The following is a 27,445-nucleotide window of genomic DNA, read 5'->3' on the forward strand; positions in this document are numbered from 1 at the left end:
AGCCATGAGGTAAACTTCAGACGGAAAACAGGCAGCGCTGGGTGGATGGTGGCCCAAAACATTGTGGTGGGGGAGTGGCGGGCTAATAATGGCATTTTTGGGGGCTGTGTGGAGTGTTTGGTGTGCACGCAATGTGTGGTGGCTGGCTGGGTGTTTTTCGGGTTGATGTGCTCTTCTGGTCTCGTATAAATAGGGTGTTATCTCTCTCCCGCCCGGCATTGTTGGGACTGTGTGTGATGTTGACCAGAACTATTTTTAGAACAAGGGGAATCATGTGTCTGACAGTCTCTCCCTGTGTGTGTGTGTGTGTGTGTGTGTCATCTCAGCCAATTATAAAAATCACTTGTGTAACTAATTTTCCACGGGGACTCGACATGGACAAAAGATGAAGAAGTTGTTGTCTGTCTTGTATCTGTACGGAAGTTATGCTTCCCGAGCTGCTGGATTTGCATCCAACCCTCTGTCATTTGATGTCTCAAAGTTTGATTTAATTCAAAGGGGACACTTCCTGTGAACAGTTAGTTGGCTATGTAATGGGTTTGGCATGGACCCAGTGACCACCTCTCTCTCTCGACGTTATACCTCTCCCTGTGTCTATGTGTGAGTTCACAAACCAAAGCTGAGGCTTGTCTATGAAGGACAGCCAACCACTGCAGGATGTGTCATTTGCCACAGCTCAGGCAGCTTGAGCGAAGTTGGACCATGTGATGGTGAAGCCAGGTCAGACTGACATGCAGTGCGGGATGTTTTTTTTTGTTTTGTTGTGACGTAGCCTAGCCTACAACCTGGCTTACCACTGCCATGACGACCATTTGAAAACTCCTAAGTTCAGTTTTGTAATCCTTCTTAAAGCAGAGACCTCCCTATCTATAGGCATCCATTTATTTTGGAGTGGGCTTGAAGAGTCTATTTTGTTTAGAGTTGTCTGTCTCTTTGTCATTTCTACTCTGCCGGCAAGTAAAATGATCTACGGTGTTGGTGGTGATGACAAACCTTTTCCTTCCTGTGGTGACCTGTATGAGAGCTTGGTTTCATAGGAATCTAATCCAAAGAAAGAGCTTGGAACCTCTAACCCTGATTTTTATTTCTATGGTTGATAACTGTCTCTTCTGTATCATCCGTGGGGTTTGTGGCACCAGACTTGCAGGGAGACAGTTGGGCTGAGCTCAGGAAGTGCGAGAACCACATGCCTCTGCAAAGTGACCCAAGTGGAAAAACGCGGCTTTATTTATACACTGAGCGAAGGACGCACCCTTTTTGATGAGTGCCATGGCTACTGGTCCAAATGACACCCTGTTCTCAGTGTTTCCCCTATGTTCATTTAGCATCATTTTTGTATTACAATTCTTTTATCGTATTTTGGGGAGAAAATGTGGTTTCTTTCTGAAGAGAAAGAAACCAAATATGGCCCAATGCAGGAATTTTAGAAAGCCACACCCTCTGCGACAGCGGAAAAAGTGTTTTGTTTGCTGGGCCGGGGTGCCACGTGGAGTTCACCAGGCAACACTGCATTGTCTAGTTGAGAGAACAGGCCCAAGTCCGGCTGACTGAAGGAGGGTAATCCTTTGACTGGACGGGGGGGCATGGAGATACTGTGATACTGTGATAAAAATTACTAGGAATGGGAGAGACTGAGGGAGCGATGACTGACTCAGGCCCAGTGAGGGGAGGTAAGGAGCAGCATCTCACTGTTTCCTTTCTACTTCTACAGCCCCTCAACAGTGTCTGCTCTGCTTTCTAATTAATTTTTTCTTCTCTCTCCCTTTTTCTGCTGGACTTGGATGAGGTTAACACTACCCTGAGGGGTCAGCGAGGGTGGGGATAGAGTGAGGAGGAAAGCAGAAGAGAAGTCTGCCACAGACTTCAAAACTCTCCCTCCTTGTTTGCATTCCTCTGGGTTCACTCCTGGCTTGTTTCCCTAGCCTAGTGACCACACTTTGACCTCTGAACGCTGTAAACTGACCTCTTGACAGGCAATGTGGGCAGGGTTCTCTTTCTCCTTATTTCCCCCTCTTTTGTAAAGGAAGCGTTCTCATCCACTGAGACTCATCCAGCTGTTGTTGACTCTTGTTCTTTCCAACCCCCGGGGTGCATCTCTAGTGGTATTTGAGTCTCGTCTTCTTACCTTTGTACTGTAGCTGTAATGATGATGTGTAAGAAAATTCCCAGAGGGAGGTTTCCATATTGCTTTTCACCTGTCCTGTGTTTTCAGATCAGTGTAGATGCAGGAGAGGAGACGAGGAGAGTGTGCGAGCGCACTCAGGACTTTTGCATTCTACATTGTTGATTGTGTGTGTGTCTCACAGCACAAGATGAATGGATACCCGTTCAAAGATGCACGTAACATAATCCCATTTCAATAAAGTGTGATCAATGTCGCTCTTCTTCCCAGACAGGCAAGGAATAGATGAATAAAAGTGACACTTAGATGGAGGAAGACTTGTGGTCTCAAGCTGTTTTTGGATGTCATCTGTATGTGAATGCAGGGAGGAAGTGAAGGGGGAGAGGGGGGAGTAAGGAAGTGAGAATCCCAGAGATGAGTAGGCTATTGTGTTAGCTGCCTGCTGCTCTCATGCACAACTAACCCCTTAGAGAGAGAGAGAAAGCGAGAGAGGGGGGAGTGGATGAGAAAGGGAAGGTGGAGGGAGAGGAAGGCCAAGTAAAGAAGGATGAAAAGAGAGGGAGTGGAGGAGCATAGTAAACTGATAGAGCAACTGTAGGATTGGAGAGTCAGTGGATAGTGAAAGCAAAAAGGGAGAGGGGGAGCTCAGGCCAAGTCAAGTGCGCACTCAAGTGAGGGGCATTACAGGGGGTCATGAGGACTTGATTACGAGATAAACCGGGCTTTTAGTCCAGCCATAGGCAGTAGGTACAGCACTGGGGCACCACTCTATGGGAAAATACACCTACATCTTCTCATTCCCTGGTTATTTATATATTTTTAAAATGTAACCTTTTATTTGACTAGGCAAGTCAGTTCAGAACAAATTATTATTTACAATGACGGCCTACCGTAGCTGCTTGTTCAGGGGCAGAACAACAGATTTTTACCATGGCAGCGTGGGATTTGATCCAGCAACCTTTCGGTTACTAGTCCAACACTCTAACCACTAGACTACTTGCCGCCCCCTGCCCTTTTGTTGACACCTGCAGATACTGTAGATGGTCTTGAATACATGCTGGTGCTCCTTCTTCCAGAGATAACATCCCTATATTTCGACTCTGTCAATCACCATATTCTTATCGGCAGACTCGGTAGCCTCGGTTTTTCTAATGACTGCCTTTCCTGGTTCACCAACTACTTTGCAGACAGAGTTCAGTGTGTCAAATCAGAGGGTATGTTGTCCGGTCCTCTGGCAGTCTCTATGGGGGTGCCACAGGGTTCAATTCTCGGGCCGACTCTTTTCTCTGTATATATCAATGATGTTGCTCTTGCTGCGGGCGATTCCCTGATCCACCTCTACGCAAGCGACACCATTCTGTATACTTCTGGCCCTTCTTTGGACACTGTGTTAACTAACCTCCAGACAAGCTTCAATGCCGTACAACTCTCCTTCCGTGGCCTCCAACTGCTCTTAAACACTAGTAAAACCAAATGCATGCTTTTCAACCGTTCGCTGCCTGCACCCACACGCCTGACTAGCATCACCACCCTGAAATGGTTCCGACATAGAATATGTGGACATCTATAAGTACCTAGGTGTCTGGCTAGACTGTAAGCTCTCCTTCCAGACTTATATCAAACATCTCCAATCCAAAATCAAATCTAGAATCGGTTTTCTATTTCGCAACAAAGCCTCATTCACTCACGCCGCCAAACTTACCCTAGTAAAACTGACTATCCTACCGATCCTCGACTTCGGCGATGTCATTTACAAAATAGCTTCCAATACTCTACTCAGCTAACTGGATGTAGTTTATCACAGTGCCATCCATTTGTTACTAAATCACCTTATACCACCCACCACTGCGACCTGTATGCTCTAGTCTAGATAAAACAAACTATAAATTCCACTAGATTTCCAACTAAGGAAGTCTCTCTAGCTTTACAGCATTGTGTCAGGTTCACTGTTGCTCCCCTTGCTACGTATTCGTCGCCAGACCCACTGGCTCCAGGTCATCTACAAATCCATGCTAGGTAAAGCTCCGCCTTATCTCAGTTCACTGGTCACGATGGCAATACCCACCCGTAGCACGCGCTCCAGCAGGTGTATCTCACTGATCATCCCTAAAGCCAATACCTAATTTGGCCGCCTTTCCTTCCAGTTCTCTGCTGCCTGCGACTGGAACGAATTGCAAAAATCGTTGAAGTTGGAGACTTTTATCTCCCTCACCAACTTTAAACATCTGCTATCTGAGCAGCTAACCGATCGCTGCAGCTCTACATAGTACATCGGTAAATAGCCCACCCAATTTACCTACCTCATCCCCATACTGTTTTTATTTATGTACTTTTCTGCTCTTTTGCATATCAGTATCTCTACCTGCACATGACCTTCTGATCATTTATCACTCCAGTGTTAATCTGCTAAATTGTAATTATCCGCCTACCTCCTCATGCCTTTTGCACACAATGTATATAGACTCTTTTTTTTTTTTTTTTTTCTACTGTGTTATTGACTTGTTTATTGTTTACTCCATGTGTAACTAACTCTGTGTTGTTGTCTGTTCACACTGCTATGCTTTATCTTGGCCAGGTCGCAGTTGTAAATGAGAACTTGTTCTCAACTAGCCTACCCGGTTAAATAAAGGTGAAATAAAAATAAAATCAAAAATAAATATAATCTTTACTTGGTCCTGAAGCAAGCAGTGTAGAATCAGGTTTGAGTGTTTTATCCCTGGGCATGGTTGTAGCGTACATGTGTTCTGATTGAAAAGATCACATCGTCCTCTCACGCTCACTCCCTCTCTCTTTCCCACTATTTTGTTGCTCTCTTTTTCTCTCGCACACTCTCTCCTTTCCTTACACTGCCTCCCTTTCTCCTCTTTCCCTCTGTCTTCTTCCTTCTCTCTCCCTTTCTACCTCCTCTCTCTCTTGCCATCAGGGCGCGTGAACTTTAAAAAAAAAAGCCCTAGCTACTGAAGGGGACACTTAAACATAGGCCAGCCACAGAGCCGCCCGCCTGTGGTCCCCATTAGGTGACATCTGTGTGCTTTCTAAACAAGGAGTTAGCCATGCCTCGTTCCTAAACAAGCCTCTGTACTCAGGACATGTCCCAAATGGCACCCTACTCCCTATATAGTGCTCTACTTTTGACCTATGGGCCCTAGTCAAAAGTAATACACTATATAGGGAATAGAGTGCCATTTGGGACAGAACCTTTGTTTCTGTGACAAAGCTGTGACCTCTGGAGAATACTGTGTACTGTAGTATTATTCTATCATTTATTATTTAGATATATTTAGTATTTATCTATTCCCTCTCGTCATGTATCAGAATTAGAGATGAGGACTACAGTAGCCTACATCTGCCCGGCCTGTTATGTTTGACCAATGACGTAAAGGGTCATACAAACATGCACACATCCCGATCCCTAAACAGGAAGTTAACCTCTGGGCTGACTGCAGTATCCTCTACTCTTACAATACAGTCTCCTCTATTCTCGGTGGCGGTCAGGCCTGAGCCCCACAGCTTCGACCCGGACGTATGTATAGCCTCTGTCCCAATCTGATAGGAATGACGCAATGTTTCTGAGACGCATGCTTCTCACGGCTGCAGTGCTGAGACAACAATAGGCTCCACGACCTCACAGGATAGGTATAGCAACCACACTGCCTAGGGCTCAACTAACTACCTACCCACCCACTCTAGACTTCTAGATATTCCTTTTATTGTCCATTCTTCCTTGATGTTATCACTGATTTAAGCATGATTGGACAAGTGAACTCCACATGGCTTTCACCTGTCCATTCATTTCTAACCCGTGATTACTTAGAGGAAGGAGGGGATGCACTTTTAAAGAATTTGAACGTGGCGATTTTAACAAAAGAGGAAAATAAAAAGCGACACCTCGTAATCGATCTTGTCCTTTATCGCCTCTCGTTCTTCCATCCACCCCTTGCTTTCTCCGTCTGCCCACCACCATGTGTGCTTGTAAACAGGTTATTGATTATTTGATGTTCCTGTCAAGTCCTGTTTAAGGGTGGGGAAGGCATCTGGATTTCCTACAAGCAAGAGCTCCCGCAACATAATTGTTTGGGAATACCTGAAGTACTTAGTTTTCTTCCAGCTCCCATAATATGTTGGGGATAAGTTGAGAATCTGTTGGAATGTGAAGAGAGAGTGGCTTTGCCTGGAGTTCTGTCGAACCGAAGGCCAAATCCACCCTGCCTCTTTCCTTACAGAGAACAAGCTAATACAAACACCATGGGTCTATCCCGGGCTTCACTCAGCCCAGTGCGAAGGCAATTACAGAACATTTCTAACGAAAAATATTGTGTGGAACAGAATTGATGTTCTGACTTGCTGGATAAGGGATCGTCTCACACACATTGCTATCTGCAAAATGCAAAGTGTTGCACCATCCTGAATAAGCCACGGTTATGTTGTACTGTAGATTTTTGTACTAACCCTTCCTCTCTCTTTTTTTTCTCTCCACTCCCCTCCTCTCTTCCTCCCCCAGTGGTGATCAGCCAGTGGCAGGGCGAGCCCAAGGAGCGCGTCATCTCCCTGGTCCTCACCCACCTGCCCCTGCTCAAGCCGGGCAACGTCGAAGCCAAGGGCGAGTACATGCGCCTCCTCCCCCGCATCCTGGCGCACACCATCGACCATGGCCGCCACCTCGAAGAGTCACGGCAGCTCCTCTCCTACGCCCTTATCCACCCGGCCACCTCGCTGGACGACCGCGCCGCCCTCGCCCTCTGGCTCAACCATCTGGAGGAGCGCGCCGCTGCCCGGGGTGACTCGTTGGAACGGCCACCCCCCACCCCGGCCTCACTCCATCAGACGCCCCCCTCGACACACTCCTTGTCGGGGTCCAGTTGGAGTTCCTCAGGGAGCCACCTGGGTCAGCTGTACCACCACCAGCGCTACGGCTCGGATGATAGGCTCAACGGCTGGCAGGGGTCCAGGGACTCAGGATTGGGCAGTGGTTGGCACCAACAGCAGCAGGGGCATGGAGGGTGTGAGAATGGCGGGCACCTGGCACTCTACCCGTCCTCCTCGGTGCCTGGTAGTATCAACACGGTTGGCACGGGCGGCAGCAGTGAGTGGCTCTTTATTTTTCGATTTCCTGCTTTTTGTAGGTTACGTCCCAAAAGTCTGACATAGCTTCCTTTCCTCGTGTCTTCTCCTGGTTTACGTTCTTTCTGGATCAGCACTGATCTGAAAGCAGTCCAATCAATCAATCAAATTGAATTCATAAAGCCCTGTTTACACCCTGTTTGCATTACAGTAGTAATCTGGCTTATCCTGCAAAGAGCAAGTCGTTAAGTTTGAAAAGCTACCCAGGCTTTTCACCGTGAATTTTGGTGAATGAAAGGAGACGAGGAAAGGAAGCCGTGTCGAGCCGTGGCCTTCTCCACCACTTCTGGTTGTTTTTGTATTTGAAGATTTACACTCTTAGCAGCCAGCATGCTCAGCAGTTGCATGTGCTTAATCAGGGTTCCTGAATGCTACTGACAAGAGGGTGGCCTTTATTAAAGGGATTTAACTCCCCTCTGGACTGTTTGAAATTATGGTTTAGTGGGATTTACAATTACATTTTACACCTCTTTAGTGTATTAGCAACCGTTTCAAATAAAGGGTCTTCCCGTTTGACCAGACCTGGGCTAAAATACTATTTGAAATATTTCTAATACTCTTTGTTTTTTCTTTATCCTGTCTGGAGTGCCAGGTGGCCGGGTTTTGCAGTTTTGTGACTTCTGAAGTATTTGAATGAATGTTCAGATAGAAATATCATGCCTCTCTGATATGGAGAATAAGGAATCGTGTCAGCTCTATTTGTGATATTTCTATCTGCAACGATTTCTAATAGGACTTAAACCCAAGCCTGACCCTAACCCAATACTATAGGTCTGAAGGTGCCATTATCTGTCATCATCCAGGTTATTCTTCCCTAGCTTCTCATGTTATTCTTTTTCGACAACTTTTTCTCTCTGCGTTAGTCTACACCTATTGTTTACTAAGCACATGACAAAATCAAATTTGATTAGATTTTTAGTACGAGAACATTCTAGATGAGGTCAGGCCGTCACATAGGTAAACAGACTCCAAACAATCCAACCCAGCCAGCCAGTAGCCACCTCTGACAAAGGAAAGAAAAATGTCTGCCCGCTGTGTGGAAGTCTAAAGCGGTAGGTGGGTGTGTAGGCCCTACTGTGCTCCAGCACCCCGAAGCCAGTCAGATTGAACATATCTGTGGTTAGAGCAGGATATTTCCAGCCGAAGAATGCATTGGTATTTTTTTTTTTCAATGAAGGAGACAGCTGAGGATATAAATAAGGACACATTTAAAGCTCTGGGCCAAGCACAAGATCCTCTTTTATTTTTGACTAGGCTTGGGAGTTTCAGCAGTATGTCCATCGCACAAAGGAACGATTTCACAACTCTAACCTAAAGTTGCCCTTCTTTTAGCCAATGGTAGGTCCCTGTGGGATTAGCCAGCCAATCAGCCTGGATGTCTAAATTGCTGAAAACAATTTGGGTTGGGCACAACTTTGTAGAACGTTCGATAGAGATATCTCACGTACAACAAACATGCCTGATATATAGAATCATGTCCGCTCTATTCATGACATTTCTATTTGCAACAATACACAATGTTTGCTTACTGAATGTAGCCCTAGTAATCCTCACCCCAACGCAAGTACACTTACTGTCAGCCAAAGTGGTTAGGTTAGAAAGAATTTTAGCTTATACCCACATTAAGTCATTTTCTCTAGTTTGATTTTATATTCAACCATTTCAACCAGTGAAGTCATTGGACTGTTCTAGACAACCCAAGAAGTGTTTAGGAATCCCCATCTAGATCTGTGGATCCCGAGTGGCGCAGTGGTCTAAGGCACTGCAGCTAGAGGCGTCACTACAGACCCTGGTTCGATCCTGGGCTGTATCCCATGGGGCAGCGCAGAATTGGCCCAGCGTTGTACAGGTTAGGGGAGTGTTTGGCCGGGGTAGGCTGTCATTGTAAATAAGAATTTGTTAACTGACTTGCCTAGTTAGATAGGTGCTTTTAAGCTTGAAAGTTTGACTAGAAATACTCCCTAATTTGGAGACTGGACCCCAAAAATTATTCTTCCCCCACAATGAAATTGGGTGGGAGGGACTATGGATCTGTCTCCATACGTTCATACGTATGTTAGTATGTACAGTCGTGGCCAAAAGTAAATTTGAGAATGACACAAATATACATTTTCACAAAGTCAGTGTCTTTAGATATTGTAAATAGATAAAGTAAATTTGAGTAAATTTGAGAATGAAATTTGAGAATGACACAAATATAAATTTTCACAAAGTCAGTGTCTTTAGATATTTTTGTCAGATGTTATTATGGAATACTGAAGTATAATTACAAGCATTTCATAAGTGTCAAAGGCTTTTTTTGACAATTACATGAAGTTGATGCAAAGAGTCAATATTTGCAGTGTTGACCCTTCTTTTTCAAGACCTCTACAATCCGCCCTGGCATGCTGTCAATTAACTTCTGGGCCACATCCTGACTGATGGAAGCCCATTCTTGCATAATCAATGCTTGGAGTTTGTCAGAATTTGTGGGTTTTTGTTTGTCTACCTGCCTCTTGAGGATTGACCACAAGTTCTCAATGGGATTAAGGTCTGGGGAGTTTCCTGGCCATGGACCCAAAAATATCAACGTTTTGTTCCCCGAGCCACTTAATTATCACTTTTTCCTTATGGCAAGGTGCTCCATCATGCTGGAAAAGGCATTGTTCGTCACCAAACTGTTCCTGGATGGTTGGGAGAAGTTGCTCTCGGGGGATGTGTTGGTACCATTCTTTATTCATGGCTGTGTTCTTAGGCAAAATTGTGAGTGAACCCACTCCCTTGGCTGAAAAGCAACCCCACACATGAATGGTCTCATGATGCTTTACTGTTGGCATGACACAGGACTGATGGTAGCGCTCACCTTGTCTTCTCCGGACTAGCTTTTTTCCAGATGCCCCAAACAATCGGAAACATCAGCGAATATGACTGTACCCTAGTCCTCAGCAGTCCAATCCCTGTACCTTTTGCAGAATATCAGTCTGTCCCTGATGTATTTCCTGGAGTATATGCAAATTGCCATCATACAAACTGAGGCAGCAGACTTTGAAAAGTAATATTTGTGTCATTCTCAAAACTTTTGGCCACGACTGTACATTAAGCCAGGTGTACACAACATGATTTTGGCCCTTATTTACCTGTCCCAGACAACTTTTTGAATCGGAGACAAAATACCCATGTCGTTGACTACTCAAGTTGCGCGGTCTTCATCGACGCTTGTTTAATGTGAGCAGGTTAGAGACGCAATCTGAGGGTTACCAGTCCCGTCTTTGAGCAGTCCTAGAAGTCCGGATATTTTCAAACATGGTTGATTTTATTTAGACCTGTCTAAAATAAACAATGGATTTATTGTAAAGGTGTAGGCTATATTACATGGATTTATTATACTTTTAAAAATGTAGTTGTTCCAAAGGTCAGCATCAGTGGCTTGTGTGGAAGCCAGGAGATGCAAAATGTGTGGCGCAGTGGTCTATGGCTCTGTCGCAGCCGGCCGCGACCGGGAGGTCCATGGGGCGACGCACAATTGGCCTAGCGTCGTCCGGGTTAGGGAGGGTTTGGCTGGTAGGGATATCCTTGTCTCATCGTGCACTAGCGACTCCTGTGGCGGGCCAGGCGCTGTGCACACTGACCAGGTCGCTAGGTGTACGGTGTTTCCCCGGACACATTGGTGCGGCTGGCTTCCGGGTTGGATGCGCGCTGTTAAGAAGCAGTGCGGCTTGGTTGGGTTGTGTTTCGGAGGGCGTATGGCTCTCGACCTTTGTCTCTCTCGAGCCCGTACGGGAGTTGTAGCGATGAGACAAGACAGTAACTACTAACAATTGGATACCATGAAATTGGGGAGAAAAGGGGGTAATTTTTTTTTTTTTAAATGAACGGTTATTTACCTTGAGACCGACCAGTAATTTGCAATCACCGACTGACAAAATTTTGTGAGCGCTACAGCCCTAGCCATTACCAACCTTTCAAAGCATTTCATGGCTACAGATGTAAGTGCAATAGGGCAATTTAGTCATTTAGACAGTATCTTGGCGTTCTTGGGCACAGGGACTATGGTGGTGTGCTTGAAACATGTACAGTGGGCTCCAAAAAAGGACTGAGATGGCCTGACTGGCAATGCACAAACAATAATAAAAAATATATAAACATTATAATTATAGAGAGAAACTCAAAATACCAACATGTGAGAAATACTGTACTTTATTAATGTTTCAATGGAACCAACCAAAATCATTCAATTATTTAATACAAAATAAATTTAACCAAAATCAAGGTTTCATAATTATTGGCACTTCTCATTTAGTACTGAATAACACCTGAACAACCACCTGAATAACAGCATGGAGTATTTTCCTGTAATGTTTGACAAGTTTAAGGAACACATTTGGAGGGATTTTGGACCATTCCTCTATGCAGATCCTTCACTTTCTTGGGTTTGTGCTTATCAACTGCCCTCTTCCACTCAGCCCACAGGTTTTCAATTGGATTGAGGTCCAGCGACTGAGATGGCCAAGGCAGAACATTGATTTTGTTGTCACAGAACCATTTCTGTGTGGATCTTGAGGTATGTTTCGGGTCATTGTCTTGTTGGAATGTCCACCTACGGCCAAGTCCCAGCCTTCTGGCAGAGGCAACCAGATTGTCAGCCAAAATTGCCTGATACTTGGTAGAATTCATTATGCCATCAATCTTAACCAGTGCGCCTGGACCTCTGGAATTAAAACAGCCCCAAAACATCACTGACCCCCCTCCATATTACACCGTCGGTATGAGGTGTCTCTCCTTGTATGCATCTCTGTTTCGACGCCAAACATGCTGATGCTGTATCTGACCAAAATGGTCCATTTTGGACTCATCTGACCAGAGCACCTTTTTCCAGTCATAATTTAAATGACGTTTGGCAAACTCCAAGCGCTTGCGTCTGTGTCTAGGGGTCAGAAAGGGCTTTCTTCTGGCAACCCTTCCAAAGAGCCTGTGGATGTGGAGGTGGCTTCTGATGGTGCTTTTTGAAACCTGGTGACCCCAAGATGCCACGAAGGCCTGCAATTCTTTCAGTATTAATTGGGGATTTTGTTGCTTCTCTCACCATCCTCCTCCCTATCCTTGGGGGCAAAATGCATTTGCGTCCTCTACCCGTGAGGTTTTCAACTGTTCCCATATCTTTTGAATTTTCTAATAATTTCCCTGACAGTGCTCAGTGATTATATTCAATTGTTTGTGGATCTTCTTGAAGCCATTGCCAGATTTATGAAGGTCTATGACCATCTGTCTCTTTTGAACTGCCAGTTTGTTTGTTTTCTTCATGGTGTTGGATGACAAAAGGATATTGCATGCGTGTTACCTCATTTTTATACCCTAGTGAAACAGGAAGTGATGTAATGGATCAATATGGTTCCTTGAGACTTTAAAATTTAATTTGTGGTTTAATTTTGGTAGATGTTATTTACAATAATCTTCAAGGGCGCCATTAATTGTAAAACCTTGATTTGGAGGACATTGATTTTTAATTAAATCAATAAATCATTTTGGTTGGTTCCATTGAAACATTAATAAAGTACAGTTTTTCTCACATGTTGGTAATTTGAGTTTATCTCTATAACTATATTGTTTATACAGTGCCTTGCGAAAGTATTCGGCCCCCTTGAACTTTGCGACCTTTTGCCACATTTCACAGGCTTCAAACATAAAGATATAAAACTGTATTTTTTTGTGAAGAATCAACAACAAGTGGGACACAATCATGAAGTGGAACGACATTTATTGGATATTTCAAACTTTTTTAACAAATCAAAAACTGAAAAATTGGGCGTGCAAAATTATTCAGCCCCCTTAAGTTAATACTTTGTAGCACCACCTTTTGCTGCGATTACAGCTGTAAGTCGCTTGGGGTATGTCTCTATCAGTTTTGCACATAGAGAGACTGAAATTTTTTCCCATTCCTCTTTGCAAAACAGCTCGAGCTCAGTGAGGTTGGATGGAGAGCATTTGTGAACAGCAGTTTTCAGTTCTTTCCACAGATTCTCGATTGGATTCAGGTCTGGACTTTGACTTGGCCATTCTAACACCTGGATATGTTTATTTTTGAACCATTCCATTGTAGATTTTGCTTTATGTTTTGGATCATTGTCTTGTTGGAAGACAAATCTCTGTCCCAGTCTCAGGTCTTTTGCAGACTCCATCAGGTTTTCTTCCAGAATGGTCCTGTATTTGGCTCCATCCATCTTCCCATCAATTTTAACCATCTTCCCTGTCCCTGCTGAAGAAAAGCAGGCCCAAACCATGATGCTGCCACCACCATGTTTGACAGTGGGGATGGTGTGTTCAGGGTGATGAGCTGTGTTGCTTTTACGCCAAACATAACGTTTTGCATTGTTGCCGAAAAGTTAAATTTTGGTTTCTCTGACCAGAGCACCTTCTTCCACATGTTTGGTGTGTCTCCCAGGTGGCTTGTGGCAAACTTTAAACAACACTTTTTTATGGATATCTTTAAGAAATGGCTTTCTTCTTGCCACTCTTCCGTAAAGGTCAGATTTGTGCAATATACGACTGATTGTTGTCCTATGGACAGAGTCTCCCACCTCAGCTGTAGATCTCTGCAGTTCATCCAGAGTGATCATGGGCCTCTTGGCTGCATCTCTGATCAGTCTTCTCCTTGTATGAGCTGAAAGTTTAGAGGGACGGCCAGGTCTTGGTAGATTTGCAGTGGTCTGATACTCCTTCCATTTCAATATTATTGTTTGCACAGTGCTCCTTGGGATGTTTAAAGCTTGGGAAATCTTTTTGTATCCAAATCCGGCTTTAAACTTCTTCACAACAGTATCTCGGACCTGCCTGGTGTGTTCCTTGTTCTTCATGATGCTCTCTGCGCTTTTAACGGACCTCTGAGACTATCACAGTGCAGCTGCATTTATACGGAGACTTGATTTCACACAGGTGGATTGTATTTATCATCATTAGTCATTTAGGTCAACATTGGATCATTCAGAGATCCTCACTGAACTTCTGGAGAGAGTTTGCTGCACTGAAAGTAAAGGGGCTGAATAATTTTTGCACGCCCAATTTCTCAGTTTTTGATTTGTTAAAAAAGTTAGACATATCCAATAAATGTCGTTCCACTTCATGATTGTGTCCCACTTGTTGTTGATTCTTCACAAAAAAATACAGTTTTATATCTTTATGTTTGAAGCCTGAAATGTGGCAAAAGGTCGCAAAGTTCAAGGGGGCCGAATACTTTTGCAAGGCACTGTATATGTTTTAAGCATTGTTTGTGCATTGCCAGTCAGGGGTGCCAGTAGGTATTACAGTTGGGATCAGGGAGAGTTTGAAAATGTCAATGAAGACACTTGCCAGCTGGTTAGCGCATGCTCTGATTATGGGTTCTGTTATTCCCTCGGGGACTGTGGCCTTGTGAATATTAACCTGTTTAAAAGTCTTACATCGGCTACAGAGGGTGATCACACAGTCGTCCGGAACAGCTGGTACTCTTCATTGTGGCACATGCACCTGAATGCACTCATGACTCCTTTTTATGGTCACCAAAATGATGATCCGTTTCCCTGAATTGCATAGTTTATAATTTAGCTAGTCATATTGGCAATATAACAGGCTTTCAAATGATGCCCATCTGACCCAGATTGAGATTTACAGTGGACCGTTTTTGGATTGTGTAAACAACAACCGTAAAATGTTATGGCGGGGATGCAGGTTTGTGTTTCAAACCAAAAAAACGGTGTGTTCGCTCTAGTTTCTCAACGGCACAGCTAGGACAGCTCAAAAAAGCACCTTTCTAGTTGAAGACTCTTCTTTGAGTTATAGGAACTGTGCCCACTTTGGAGAGGTGTATGTGGCCACTTGGAGACACCAGTTAGTCCTCTCACTCAAACCCTTGTCATTATTTTTTATGATGTTGTGCCTACCCCACATTTGTGACCAACCACCTGGATTCGGTCCTATATAGCAACATTTGAAATGTTGTTTTATACATTGGATAAAAGTCTCAGAGCTAGAAAATGGTATATCATACACTACAGTTGAGGAACAAAGGGAAAGTAATTCTGCTTTGAAAGTTAATCAACTTGTAACCCCACTTTTGAGAAAATCGCCCTTTAATGTTTTGATACACGTGCTGGAGAGCTCTTTTTTTTGTCTACACCCATTCAGCATCGTTCACACCCTCTAAAGCCCCACCCATCTCTGTCATGTTCCAAGATGGCGTAGCAGTCATGTGTTTTTGTCTTGTCCCTTCCTGTCCCTTGTAAACATTGTTTTTCCTTGGGGTTTTTTCATATATATTTTAATATCACTTTCCATCTACGAACTAAATATACTCTCCTGCAACCCGCCTCACCAAATGTGGTACGGATCTGCTATTTTAATACTTAAGAACCAGAACTCCCATCAAAAGCTGGCTACCAGCTAACTGGCTACTAGCTAGCCGCGGCCCGCTAGCTGTCTGTAGCACGTCGAACTGTTAGCTTGAGGCCCATCAGACAAATTCTTTGTCCACTATACCTAGTTTGCAAATTGGCCTGGTTTACCACACGGAGCCCTGCTGATCCGTCTTCTGAACCGGAACCCCAACAGAAGCGAGTCAGCTAACTAGCTAGTAGTCAGATAGCCACTGCTAGCGGTCATCAGCTACCTCTAGCACGGACAACTGCATAACGCAACTCAAACCAGAGCAAATCTGACTTATTTTTCTCCATATCTCCGAATTCCTACCGCAAGCTCTGAACCTTTTTTTTTAAAAGAAAATTCTTCACATGGGATCATCGCAGATGCTATCCGAGTGGCCACTCCTGGCTAACGTCCCTGTCCCGAAGCAAGAACCAATTAGCCTGGAGCTAGCCCTGCCAGGCCCATCTCCCAGCTAGCCAAAGAAGCCCATCAGCCACTCCCTGGGCTACAATACCTATTTTGCCAACTGACCCGGACCCCTGGCGACCCATCACGACTGGACCACTGACGTGATTTGCCTGAGGGGGTTTTCTCAACTGGCTCCGCCGTCGCATCGTCCCCTGAATGCCCATCCGTTAGCCTGCTAACCGCGGCATGCAAGCTGTCCAGAGCACATCGGACTGTTAGTTTAAGAGGCTCATCGGACAAATGCTTTGGCCACCATACCTATTTTGCCAATTGGCCTGGTTTTTCCACACGGAGCCCTGCTGATCTGTCTGCCAACGTAATAGCACGGGGGGGCCACAACAGACTTTCGTTCGTCGCAACATCCCTCCAAGGTCTCTCTGCTAACTTGCTAGTTGCCTGAAGACACTCACTGGGACTCGGCTATGCATGCCTCCTGCTAACGTCAATATGCCTTGTCCATTGCTGTTTTGGTTAGTGAATATTGCCTTATTTCACTGTAGAGCCTGTAGCCCTGCTCAATACGCCTTAATTAACACTTGAGTTCCACCTACCACACATGCGATGACATCACCTGGTTTAAATTATATTTCTAGAGACAATATCTCTTTCATCGTCACTCTATGCACAGGTTTACCCCCACTGTATTCACATCCTACCATACCTTTGTCTGTACATTATGCCTTAAATCTACTCTACCGGGCCCAGAAATCTGCTCCTTTTACTCTGTTCCGAACGTACTAGCCAACCAGTTCTTTTAGCCTTTAGCCGTACCCTTGTCCTTCTCCTCCTTTGTTCCTCTGGTGATGTGGAGGTTAATCCAGGCCCTGCAGTGCCTAGCTCCACTCCCATTTCCCAGGTGCCATCTTTTGTTGACTTCTGTAACCGTAAAAGCCTTGGTTTCATGCATGTTAACATTAGAAGCCTCCTCCCTACGTTTGTTTTATTCACTGCCCTAGCACACTCTGCCAACCCGGATGCCCTAGCCGTGTCTGAATCCTGGCTCAGGAAGACTACCAAAAACCCTGACATTTCCATCCCTAACTATAACATTTTCCAACAAGATAGATCTGCCAAAGGGGGCGGTGTTGCAATCTACTACAGAGAGAGTCTGCAGAGTTCTGTCATACTATCCAGGTCTGTGCCTAAACAATGCAAATTTTTACTTTTAAAAATCCACCTTTCCAGAAACAAGTCTCTCTCCGTTGCCGCTTGCTATAGACCACCCTCTGCCCCCTGCTGTGCCCTGGACACCATATGTGAACTGATTTCCCCCCCATCCATCTTCAGAGCTCGTGCTGCTAGGTGACCTAAACTGGGACTTGCTTAACACCCCGGCCATCCTACGATCTAAGCTTGATGCCCTCAATCTCACACAAATGATCAATGAACCCACCAGGGACAACCCCAAATCCGTAAACACGGGCACACGACTACCCCTCATCACTGTCTAACGCTCCCTAAAACACTTCTGCGAGCAGGCCTTTCTAATCAAACTGTCCCGGGTATCCTGGAAGGATATTGACCTCATCCTGTCAGTAGAGGATGCCTGGTCATTCTTTAAAAATGCCCTCCTCACCATCTTAAATAAGCATGCCCCTTTCAAATTTAGAACGAGGAACAGATATAGCCCTTGGTTCTCAGCAGACCTGGCTGCCCTTGACCAGCACAAAAACATCCTGTGGCGTTATGCATTAGCATCGAATAGCCCCCGTGATATGCAACTTTTCAGGGAAGTTAGGAACCAATATACACAGGCAGTTGGGAAAGCTAAGGCTAGCTTTTTCTGGGACACTAAAGTCCATGGAGAATAAGAGCACCTCCTCCCAGCTGCCCACTGCACTGAGGCTAGGAAACACTGTCACCACCGATAAATCCACGATAATTGAGAATTTCTACAAGCAATTTCCTACATCTGGCCATGCTTTCCACCTGGCTACCCCTACCCAGGTCAACAGCCCTGCACTCCCCACAACAACTCGCCCAAGCCTCCCCCATTTCTCCTTCACCCAAATCAGGATAGCTGATGTCCTGAAAGAGCTGCAAAATCTGGACCCCTACAAATCAGTTGCGCTAGACAATCTGAACCTCCCTTTCTAAAATTATCTGCCGAAGTTGTTGCAACCCCGATCACTATTCTGTTCAACCTCTCTTTCGTATCATCTGAGATTCCCAAAGATTGGAAAGCTGCCGCGGTCATCCCCTTCTTCAAAGGGGGTGACACTCTAGACCCAAACTGCTACAGACCTAAATCTATCCTACCCTGCCTTTCTAAGGTCTTCGAAAGCCAAGTCAACAAACAGATTACCGACCATTTCGAATCCCACCGTACCTTCTCCGCTATGCAATCTGGTTTCTGAGCTGGTCATGGGTGCACCTCAGCCATGCTCAAGGTCCTAAATGATATGATAAGAGACATTACTGTGCAGCCGTATTCATCGACCTGGCCAAATCGGAGAGCTTGTTGTCCGGACATCTTGCAGTCTCTATGGGGGTGCCACAGGGTTCAATTCTCGGGCCGACTCTCTTCTCTGTATACATCAATGATGTCGACTCTTGCTGCTGGTGATTCTCTGATCCACCTCTACGCAGACGACATCATTCTGTATACTTCTGGCCCTTTGGACACTGTGTTAACTAACCTCCAGACAAGCTTCAATGCCGTACAACTCTCCTTCCGTTGCCTCCAACTGGTGTTAAATGCAAGTAAAACTAAATGCATGCTCTTCAACCGATCACTGCCCGCACCTGCCCGCCCGTCCAGCATCACTACTCTGGACGGCTCCGACTTAGAATATGTGGATAACTACAAATACTTAGGTGTCTGGTTAGACTGTAAACTCTCCTTCCAGACTCGCATTAAGCATCTCCAATCCGAAATGAAATCTAGAATCGGATTCCTATTTCACAACAAAGCATCCTTCACTCATGCTGCCAAACATACCCTCGTTAAACTGACCATCCTACCGATCCTCGACTTCGGCAATGTAATTTATAAAATAGCCTCCAACACTCTACTCAACAAATTAGATGCAGTCTATCACAGTGCCATGCTGCGACCTGTACCCTCTCGTTGGCTGGCCCTCGCTTCATACTCGTTGCCAAACCCACTGGCTCCAGGGCATCTACAAGTCTCTGCTAGGTAAAGCCCCGCCTTATCTCAGCTCACTGGTCACCATAGCAGCACCCACTCGTAGCACGCGCTCCAGCAGGTATATCTCACTGGTCACCCCCAAAGCCAATTCCGCCTGTCCTTCCAGTTCTCTGCTGCCAATGACTGGAACGAACTGCAAAAATCGCTGAAGCTGGAGACTCATCTCCTTCACTAGCTTTAAGCATCAGCTGTCAGAGCAGCTCACAGATCACTGCACCGGTACACAGCCCACCTGTAATATAGCCCATCCAACTACCTCATCCCCATATTGATTGATTTATTTATCTTGCTCCTTTGTACCCCAGTATCTCTACTTGCATATTCTACTTCCTCACATCTACCAATCCAGTGTTTAATTGTAATTACTTTGCCACCATGGCCTATTTATTGCCTTATAACTCCCTTATCTTACCTCATTTGCGCTCACTGTATAAATACTTTTTTTTCCTACTGTATTATTGACTATGTTTTGTTTATTCCATGTGTAACTCTGTTGTTGTAAGTGTCGAATTGCTATGCTTTATCTTGGCTAGGTCGCAGTTGCAAATGAGAACTTGTTCTCAACTAGCCTACCTGGCTAAATAAAGTTGAAATACATTTTAAAAAATTCAAAGGATTCACATGTGAGACCATGTACTAAACGACCAAAAGTTTCAGACTAAAGGCTGGTTTATACTACTTCTATTGACATGTTTGAAGACAGTTGTCTTCAAACATTGTTTGCTAGCTAGCTAATGTTAAGTTAATGTTAACTTGTGAGTGTGACGAAATAAAAGCAGGGCATTCTGCCGCATGATTTTATAACTTGGACACTCGTTATATCCTAATTTGACTTTGGTGCTGGTCATGTTGTTCTTCGCATTACTGTCTCTGGTAAACACACACTATATCAAATATAGTCAACGTTTATTTGTCACATGCCCAGGTTACAGAAGGTGTAAATAGTACAGTGAAATGGTTACTTGCATAGTGCCGCCTTGTTTAGACATGTAGCTAGCTAGCTAAAAAATGAACCGTAATCCCAACTCATAATGTTACTACCATGCATGAATCTGCGGATAACTAAAGTTAACTAACTAGGTTCAATGTTAGCTAGCTAGCTAACATTAGGCTATAACTGCTAATGCAAATTGCTTTCTGAGATACAAATAATGTTACTACACAGATTATACACGTAACGTTAGCAAGTGTGTCAGCCGCCTAATTTTACTTGGCTGGCTAACTGTACGCAATAACTTGCAATAAATTATTTTCTGACAAAATTAGAAACATGTAAGATCTGAAAATGTAGCTAGCTAGACTCTTACCCATATACATGGATGAACGCTTCTCCCTCTCTGTCACGGATGCCATGTTTGCCCTTAGTTTGAAGATGTAATCCATTTTATACAACAGCCTTCTGTATTTTCTCTTTTCTCCTCCAACCCCATATTTGCAATTAAACGCCAGAATTTCCTTAGCTATCATACTCTGCTTCCACCGGGCATTCCGCTGATTTCAAAACTCGATCAACTTCATTGCAGTTCTTCGTGCTATCTTTCAAAAAAGCTGCAGTTGAATGGATTGTCTACTCACGCTGAGCAGCTCATGTTATAGACAGAAGCATGCTACATGGCAGACCAATCCATTGTGTGTGTCTTGCAATCCAACTCATCTCTCGGGATGTCCAGCCCATCTATTATCTCAGCCAATTATAGATAGCGTGAAGGTTTCTGACTTTTTCTGTGGCTAAACCGGCTAGGCTTGTAAGTTAATAATTGTATTCGTATTTAAAGGTGGCATACTTTTCTGTGGCTAAACCAACTAGGCTTGTAAGTTAATAATTGTATCCGTATTTACAAATGGCATTACAAGTTTGTTATTAAGGCACGTGAAAGTTCACATGTTCCAAAAGGCATTTCTGCCACAAAAAAAAAGCTTTCAAATACGTGTTCAAATACCTCTCGTGAAGTAGTGACGTGCGACACATGACTAGTTTCCTGAAACGAGTCACATTTTCCAGGAATATTCTTGTCATGGTATCCAGAGTATTTTCAGATATAGTTATCAACAAATGCGGCGAAAAGTACAGTAAATGTAAAATAGACGTAAAATCAATAGAGTAATGTTTGGATTCAGTTTTGTCAGATTAATTGTTGTCCTCACCTTTTGGTATAATAATTTTCACATAAAATCATTCCTCCCCATCTTTTACCGCACTGTACCTCCCCAGCCCCATCCCTTACCCATGTAAGGTAGCCTTTGGAGAGTGTATGTAAGGAAAATGGCTAATATTTAGGGACTGGAGGATGTAATGTTAGCTGGGAACCTATTTTAAATCAGCCCGTGAAGTCCTATACATAGCCAGGCCAACACAGTTAGTGTTGCCGCATATAGGGAGAGAAAGAGACTGGCGGGCGGCACAAAGTGCTCTCCTGTACATCATCTCATTTGCCTTCTCAGCCAGTGTGCCCGCTCTAGCTTCTTCTGGAAGGTCTGTGACATATACATATATATATATATATCTCACTCACTCACAAATGGGACATGTTTTGTGTGACCTGGCTTCTATTTTTTTTATTTAACTATGCCAGTCAGTTAAGAACAATTTCTTATTTACAATGACGGCCTAGGAACAGAACAACAGATTTTTACCTTGTCAGCTCGGGGATTCAGTCTAGCAACCTTCCGGTTACTGGCCCAACACTCTAACCACTAGGCTACCTGCCGCCCCTTTGCCCAGCGGCCTCTTTTGCCATGTAGTTCCACAGAGGCTGGCCGGGGAACAGTTTATTAAATGCGAAAGCTGAAGTTTCAAAGCCAGCTGCCCTCGGATCAGTTTTTAGGAGGGAAAGTTTGTTTTAATCAGGAGTGATTCTCTAGGTCTCCGTCTTAACTACAGAAATGTTGTTAGAAGGTAGACAACCGTTTGAACACAAGGCAGGCTGTATCGACTCGAAGCGGGATTCTGATTCTCGTAATATAACACCCTACGCCACCACCACCCCACCCGCAGTAGCTAGCCCCCTAACCACACAACTTTGAGTATGCAGCATGCTTATTTTTTGTTTATTTGTCAGGGACCATGTACAACATGCCATTGCACCAGATTTAGCTATAGCAAAAGTTAATCTGTAGTCCCTGGGCGGAGAACCATCAACATCAGTACATCAATACAATGCTACAATGTAACACACTATTAAAATATCTATGTATAAAACAAGCATTAGTGAGGTCGAGCACTGATGTTGGGCGATTAGGCCTGGCTCGCAGTCGGCGTTCCAATTCATCCCAAAGGTTTTCGATGGGGTTGAGGTCAGGGCTCTGTGCAGGCCAGTCAAGTTCTTCCACACCGATCTCGACAAACCATTTCTGTATGGACCTCGCTTTGTGTGCGGGGGCATTGTCATGTTGAAACAGGAAAGGGCCTTCCCCAAACTGTTGCCACAAAGTTGGAAGCACAGAATCATCCACAATGTCAGTGAATGCTTATAGCATTAAGATTTCCCTTCACTGGAACTAAGGGGCCTAGCTCGAACCATGAAAAACAGCCCCAGACTATTATTCCTCCTCCACCAAACTTTACAGTTGGCACTATGCATCGGGCAGGTAGCGTTCTCATGGCATCCGCCAAACCCAGATTTGTCCGTCGGACTGCCAGATGGTGAAGCGTGATTCAATAATCCAGAGAACGCGTTTCAACTGTTTTAGAGTCCAAAGTCACCATTCTAGCTGACGCTTGGCATTGCTAGAATGGACATCCATTTCATGAAGCTCCCAACGAACAGTTCTTGTGTTGAAGTTGCTTCCAGAGGCAGTTTGGAACTCGGTAGTGAGTGTTGCACCCGAGAACATTGTTTTACGCGCTAAACACTTCAGCACTCAGCAGTCCCTTTCTGTGAGCTTGTGTGGCCTCCTTGCTGCTGAGCCGTTGTTGCTCCTAGACATTTCCACCTCACAATAACAGCACTTACAGTTGACCGGGGCAGCTGTAGCAGGGCAGAAATTTGATGTTGGCAACCTATGATTGTGCTACGTTGAAAGTCACTTGCATGGCTGTGTGCTCAATTTTATTTTTTATATATACACCTGTCAGCAACGAATCCACTAATTTGAAAGGGTTTTTCACATCATTTTGTATCTTTCTCTCGCTCTCTCTCATATATATATATATATATGAGATATATATATATATATATCACACAGTTGAAGTCGGAAGTTTACGTACACTGAGGTTGGAGTCATTATAACTAGTTTTTCAACCAATCCACAAATGTATTGTTAACAAACTATAGTTTTGGCAAGTCGGTTAGGACATCTGCTTTGTGAAGATGCTGGAGGAAACGGGTACAAATGTATCTATATCCACAGTAAAACAAGTCCTATATCGACATAACCTGAAAGGCCGCTCAGCAAGGAAGAAGCCACTGCTCCAAAACCGCCATAAAAAAGCCAGACTACAGTTTGCAACTGCACATGGGCACAAAGATCATAGTTTCATAGAGAAATGTCCTCTGGTCTGATGAAACAAAAATAGAACTGTTTGGACATAATGACCATTGTTTTGTTTGGAGGAAAAAGGGGGAGGCTTCCAAGCCGAAGAACACCATCCCAAACGTGAAGCACGGGGGTGGCAGCATCATGTTGTGGGGTGCTTTGCTGCAGGAGGGACTGGTGCACTTCACAAAATAGATGGCATCATGAGGCAGGAAAAGTAGGTAGATATATTGAAGCAACATCTCAAGACATCAGTCAGGAAGTTAAAGCTTAGTCGCAAATGGGTCTTTCAAATGGACAATGACCTCAAGCATACTTTCAAAGTTGTAACAAAATGGCTTAAGGACAACAAAGTCGAGGTATTGGAGTGGCCATCACAAAGTCCTGACCTCAATCCTATAGAAAGTTTGTGGGCAGAACTGAAAAAGCGTGTGCGAGCAAGGAAGCCTACAAACCTGACTCATTTACACCAGCTCTGTCAGGAGGAATGGGCCAAAATTCACCCAACTTATTGTGGGAAGCTTGTGGACACGCTACCGTAATGTTTGACCCAAGTTAAACCATTTAAAGGCAATGCTACCGAATACTAATTGAGTGTATGTAAACTTCTTACCCACTGGGAATGTGATTAAATAAATAAAAGCTGAAATAAATCATTCTCTCTACTATTATTCTGACATTTCACATTCTTAAAATAAAGTGGTGATCCTAACTGACCTAAGACAGGGAATTTTTACTAGGATTAAATGTCAGGAATTGTGAAAAACTGAGTTTAAATGTATGTAAGGTGTATGTAAACTTCCGACTTCAACTGTATATCTCACACACACACACACACACACACACACACACACACACACACACACACACACACAGCAATAGACTATGTATTTATAATATTACATCAGTGTTTAAATGTCTCTTGGTCCTACAGTATCTGAAATCTTGAGTCGAAGTGTCTTCATGTTCACATGACTGGTTTGCCTTTAGCCACTTCTTCAGGCGTTCCTGAAAGCTAGCAACGGTACTGTACTCTCTCACACTGATTGGCTGTGTGTTCCATAATCCAGACGCTCTGACTGAAAAGCTGCTTTCACTTCTAACTAGAGCTCCATCACCACTAGCCTACTTCTTCTGGCTGGAGAACCGTGTATTGTGAATGGGTGTTGTCATCACTACATTGATTACAGTATCAAAGTTGAGCAGGGGGCTAAGGCTCATGTCTGGTCTGGGCCTCACCATGCCTGTCTGTCCATATGTCCCTACTAGTTCTCTAGCTAACACAGTGTGTTGTCGTAGTTGTATCATGGTAAACAGACCGCTGAGCCCCTTTCTAACAGTCTGGGCCTCCCCCTGTCTCTTGTGTGTATCTTGCAGTCCTGTCCGGCGGTGGCGGCGGGCAGCACAGTCCCCTGAAGCGCTCGGTGTCCCTCACCCCGCCGATGAGCGGCTGCTCCTTGGCCAGTTCCTCCTCCTCGTCGGGCGGCCAAGCCCTGGGCCTGGGTCATGGTTGGATCTCCCAGGAGGACCTGCGCGGTCCCCGGGGAGGAGGAGGAGGAGGAGGAGGAGGAGGGCTGGGGCTGGCCCCCACCGACCCTCACCACGCTCCCCTCTCCCCTCAGAGCAGCGTAGCGTCGTCGGGCAGCGGCGGCAGTGAGCACCTGGAGGATGGAGGAGGCTTGCACCGCAGCAGCACATTCCACGAGGAGGGCAGCTGCATGAGGGGTGAGTTCGGTACTCCACCGCTTTCATGCGTAGCTTAGGCACAGTGGACAGAGTAGCATGGAGGAGGCAGCCATGGGGGCTGGTGACTAGGGGAGTGGAGGGTGTTCACTTCAGCATGTCCCTCATCGATTGTTTGTTTTGAGGTGACCAATGCTGCCCCCCCCCCTGCTTTTGGCAGTTAGATTTGTAGTGTAGTGATCTGGTCATTGATTTTAAAATGTTAAAACTTCTAAATATCAGTCGCAGTGTCAGTCCAACAGAGCTTTTGTCCTGGTCTGAGGAGGTTAATGTTGAAGAGGTGTAATTGAGGGAGGGGGGGGGCAACCAAACCAATCAATCAACAATTGATCCAGAGGTTACCAGGGGTCATGAGTGTTCTTTCACAACAACAACAAAAAAAACTGGCCAAACAAAACAGATAGCTTCACCCTGCGATAAACCACATCTCCCTCCTTGCTCTTCCTTTCTGTCCCTCACACACCAAACATATGGTTTTAAAGAAGTTCCTGGAAAACATTATGGGAGAATATCAATTCTCAAACAAGCAACTTGCTTTTCTCCAGGTGTTCACAAGCCACCCCTTCCCCCAGCTTCCCTTTCATAGAAATGAACATCCCATCTGTTGTCACTCAATTCTGAATGTAGCCTACAGAAAAGCACAACATTGGTCACATCAATGGTACTTTGTGGATTTTATTCTTTATTTTTTTGTACATAGTTCAAAATATCACATTCTATGGTTTCATCATTTATTAGACCCATCTCTGATGTCTTGTCTGTGCACATATTTGAGTGAACGTGGCAACAGGAAACGAGACACCTGTCGCATGGTATTTTAAGTTGTTATGCACCACTACCGCTCATGTTAAGGGCTCGGATAAGTCTTGACTACAGTAGCAACGGCGGGGCACAGACAGGACACAAGCAAACATGCTCCAGTCAGTCTCCGATGACATCTTTCAGGGGTGGCTTTCTTTTAGACCCTGTCGCATGCTCAGTCTCAGGACCAGACACAGACATACAGTGACATCTGGTTCATATACCCCATATAACCCTGAAGCCAAATGTACGTGACATCATGAAAAGGATGGTTTTGGTTGAGTGATAGCCTTAACTTTCGTTTTAAGCCGATGTTGGTTTTTCATTGGGATAGTTGTGTGAATTGTTTGGTTATTTGGTTTTGAGGAAAGGTGTATGGGGTGATATTAGTGCCAACAGAAATGTTATCCGAATTTAATCATTTTAGAATTTGTATTCTGATTTTGAATTCAATATTTTTTTACTTTGCGTTGCACAAGTTGATTCAATTTATGAATACAAATTCAAAATGAATGAATTCAGATCAAATGTATGTTGGAATTAATATCACTCCATAAATGGTGTGTGTGACCTGATCACTTAACATCAGTCGGGGGCTTTATAGTTGATGCCGGCTGAAGCATTTTCACAAGTTTCCCCACTTCTTTACCCCAGTCTTTCCCTTAGATTATTGTCCAGGCGTGGCGCAAAGGCCCCCAAAGCAACATCCAGGCCCTCTGGGGACCAACAGAGTTGGGCAGGGGGGCCTGCCCCAGCTTTACAATGGTAGGGGAAACACTGCTTGACCCTCACTACCATTGACACGTATTAGTTCAGCAAATGCCCCTTATCCAGACTGACATTCAAATTGTAACAGTCTCTGCCTGCCTGCCTGCATACAGTACAGTAAAGTTTCTTGGCACCACATCCCCCTCTGACAAGTAGAATTCTCGAAAGATAACTGACAGAGCGTCCAAGTCGTCTTCTGGGTCATGTTCATTAGGGCACACAATGTTTGAAAACGTTTGGCAACTGAAACGGAACATTTTGTGTTTCGTAGTCTAGGTAGTTCCCTCCCTGTTTCAGTCCATTTTCTTCCATTGGGTGCCTAATGAACATGACCCTGAACTTAACTTCACCGTAGCTACCAATTATGAAGTGGCAATGAAACATGATTTTTAAAGCAGTAAAGTGAAAGACTGCTAAGTGAA

At 44.6% G+C, this 27,445-nt stretch overlaps 1 protein-coding gene across 3 annotated transcripts in view; it reads left to right on the forward strand.

The window, feature by feature from the left end:
• Nucleotides 1-27,445, forward strand: part of LOC139383748 (protein Smaug homolog 1-like) — a 91,723-nt gene that overhangs the window by 39,953 nt on the left and 24,325 nt on the right. Inside the window, exons 3-5 of one of the 3 annotated variants that reach the window (XM_071128306.1) lie at nt 6,624-7,205; nt 25,089-25,436; nt 26,910-27,020. In XM_071128306.1, coding sequence (XP_070984407.1) covers nt 6,624-7,205; nt 25,089-25,436; nt 26,910-27,020 — 1,041 coding nt within the window. The remainder of the gene's footprint in view (nt 1-6,623; nt 7,206-25,088; nt 25,437-26,909; nt 27,021-27,445) is intronic. The other 2 variants (XM_071128307.1, XM_071128308.1) reach the window with 2 other exon arrangements.

This window comes from Oncorhynchus clarkii, chromosome 25 (assembly GCF_045791955.1).
Source record: "Oncorhynchus clarkii lewisi isolate Uvic-CL-2024 chromosome 25, UVic_Ocla_1.0, whole genome shotgun sequence".
Taxonomy (NCBI): Eukaryota; Metazoa; Chordata; class Actinopteri; order Salmoniformes; family Salmonidae; genus Oncorhynchus; species Oncorhynchus clarkii.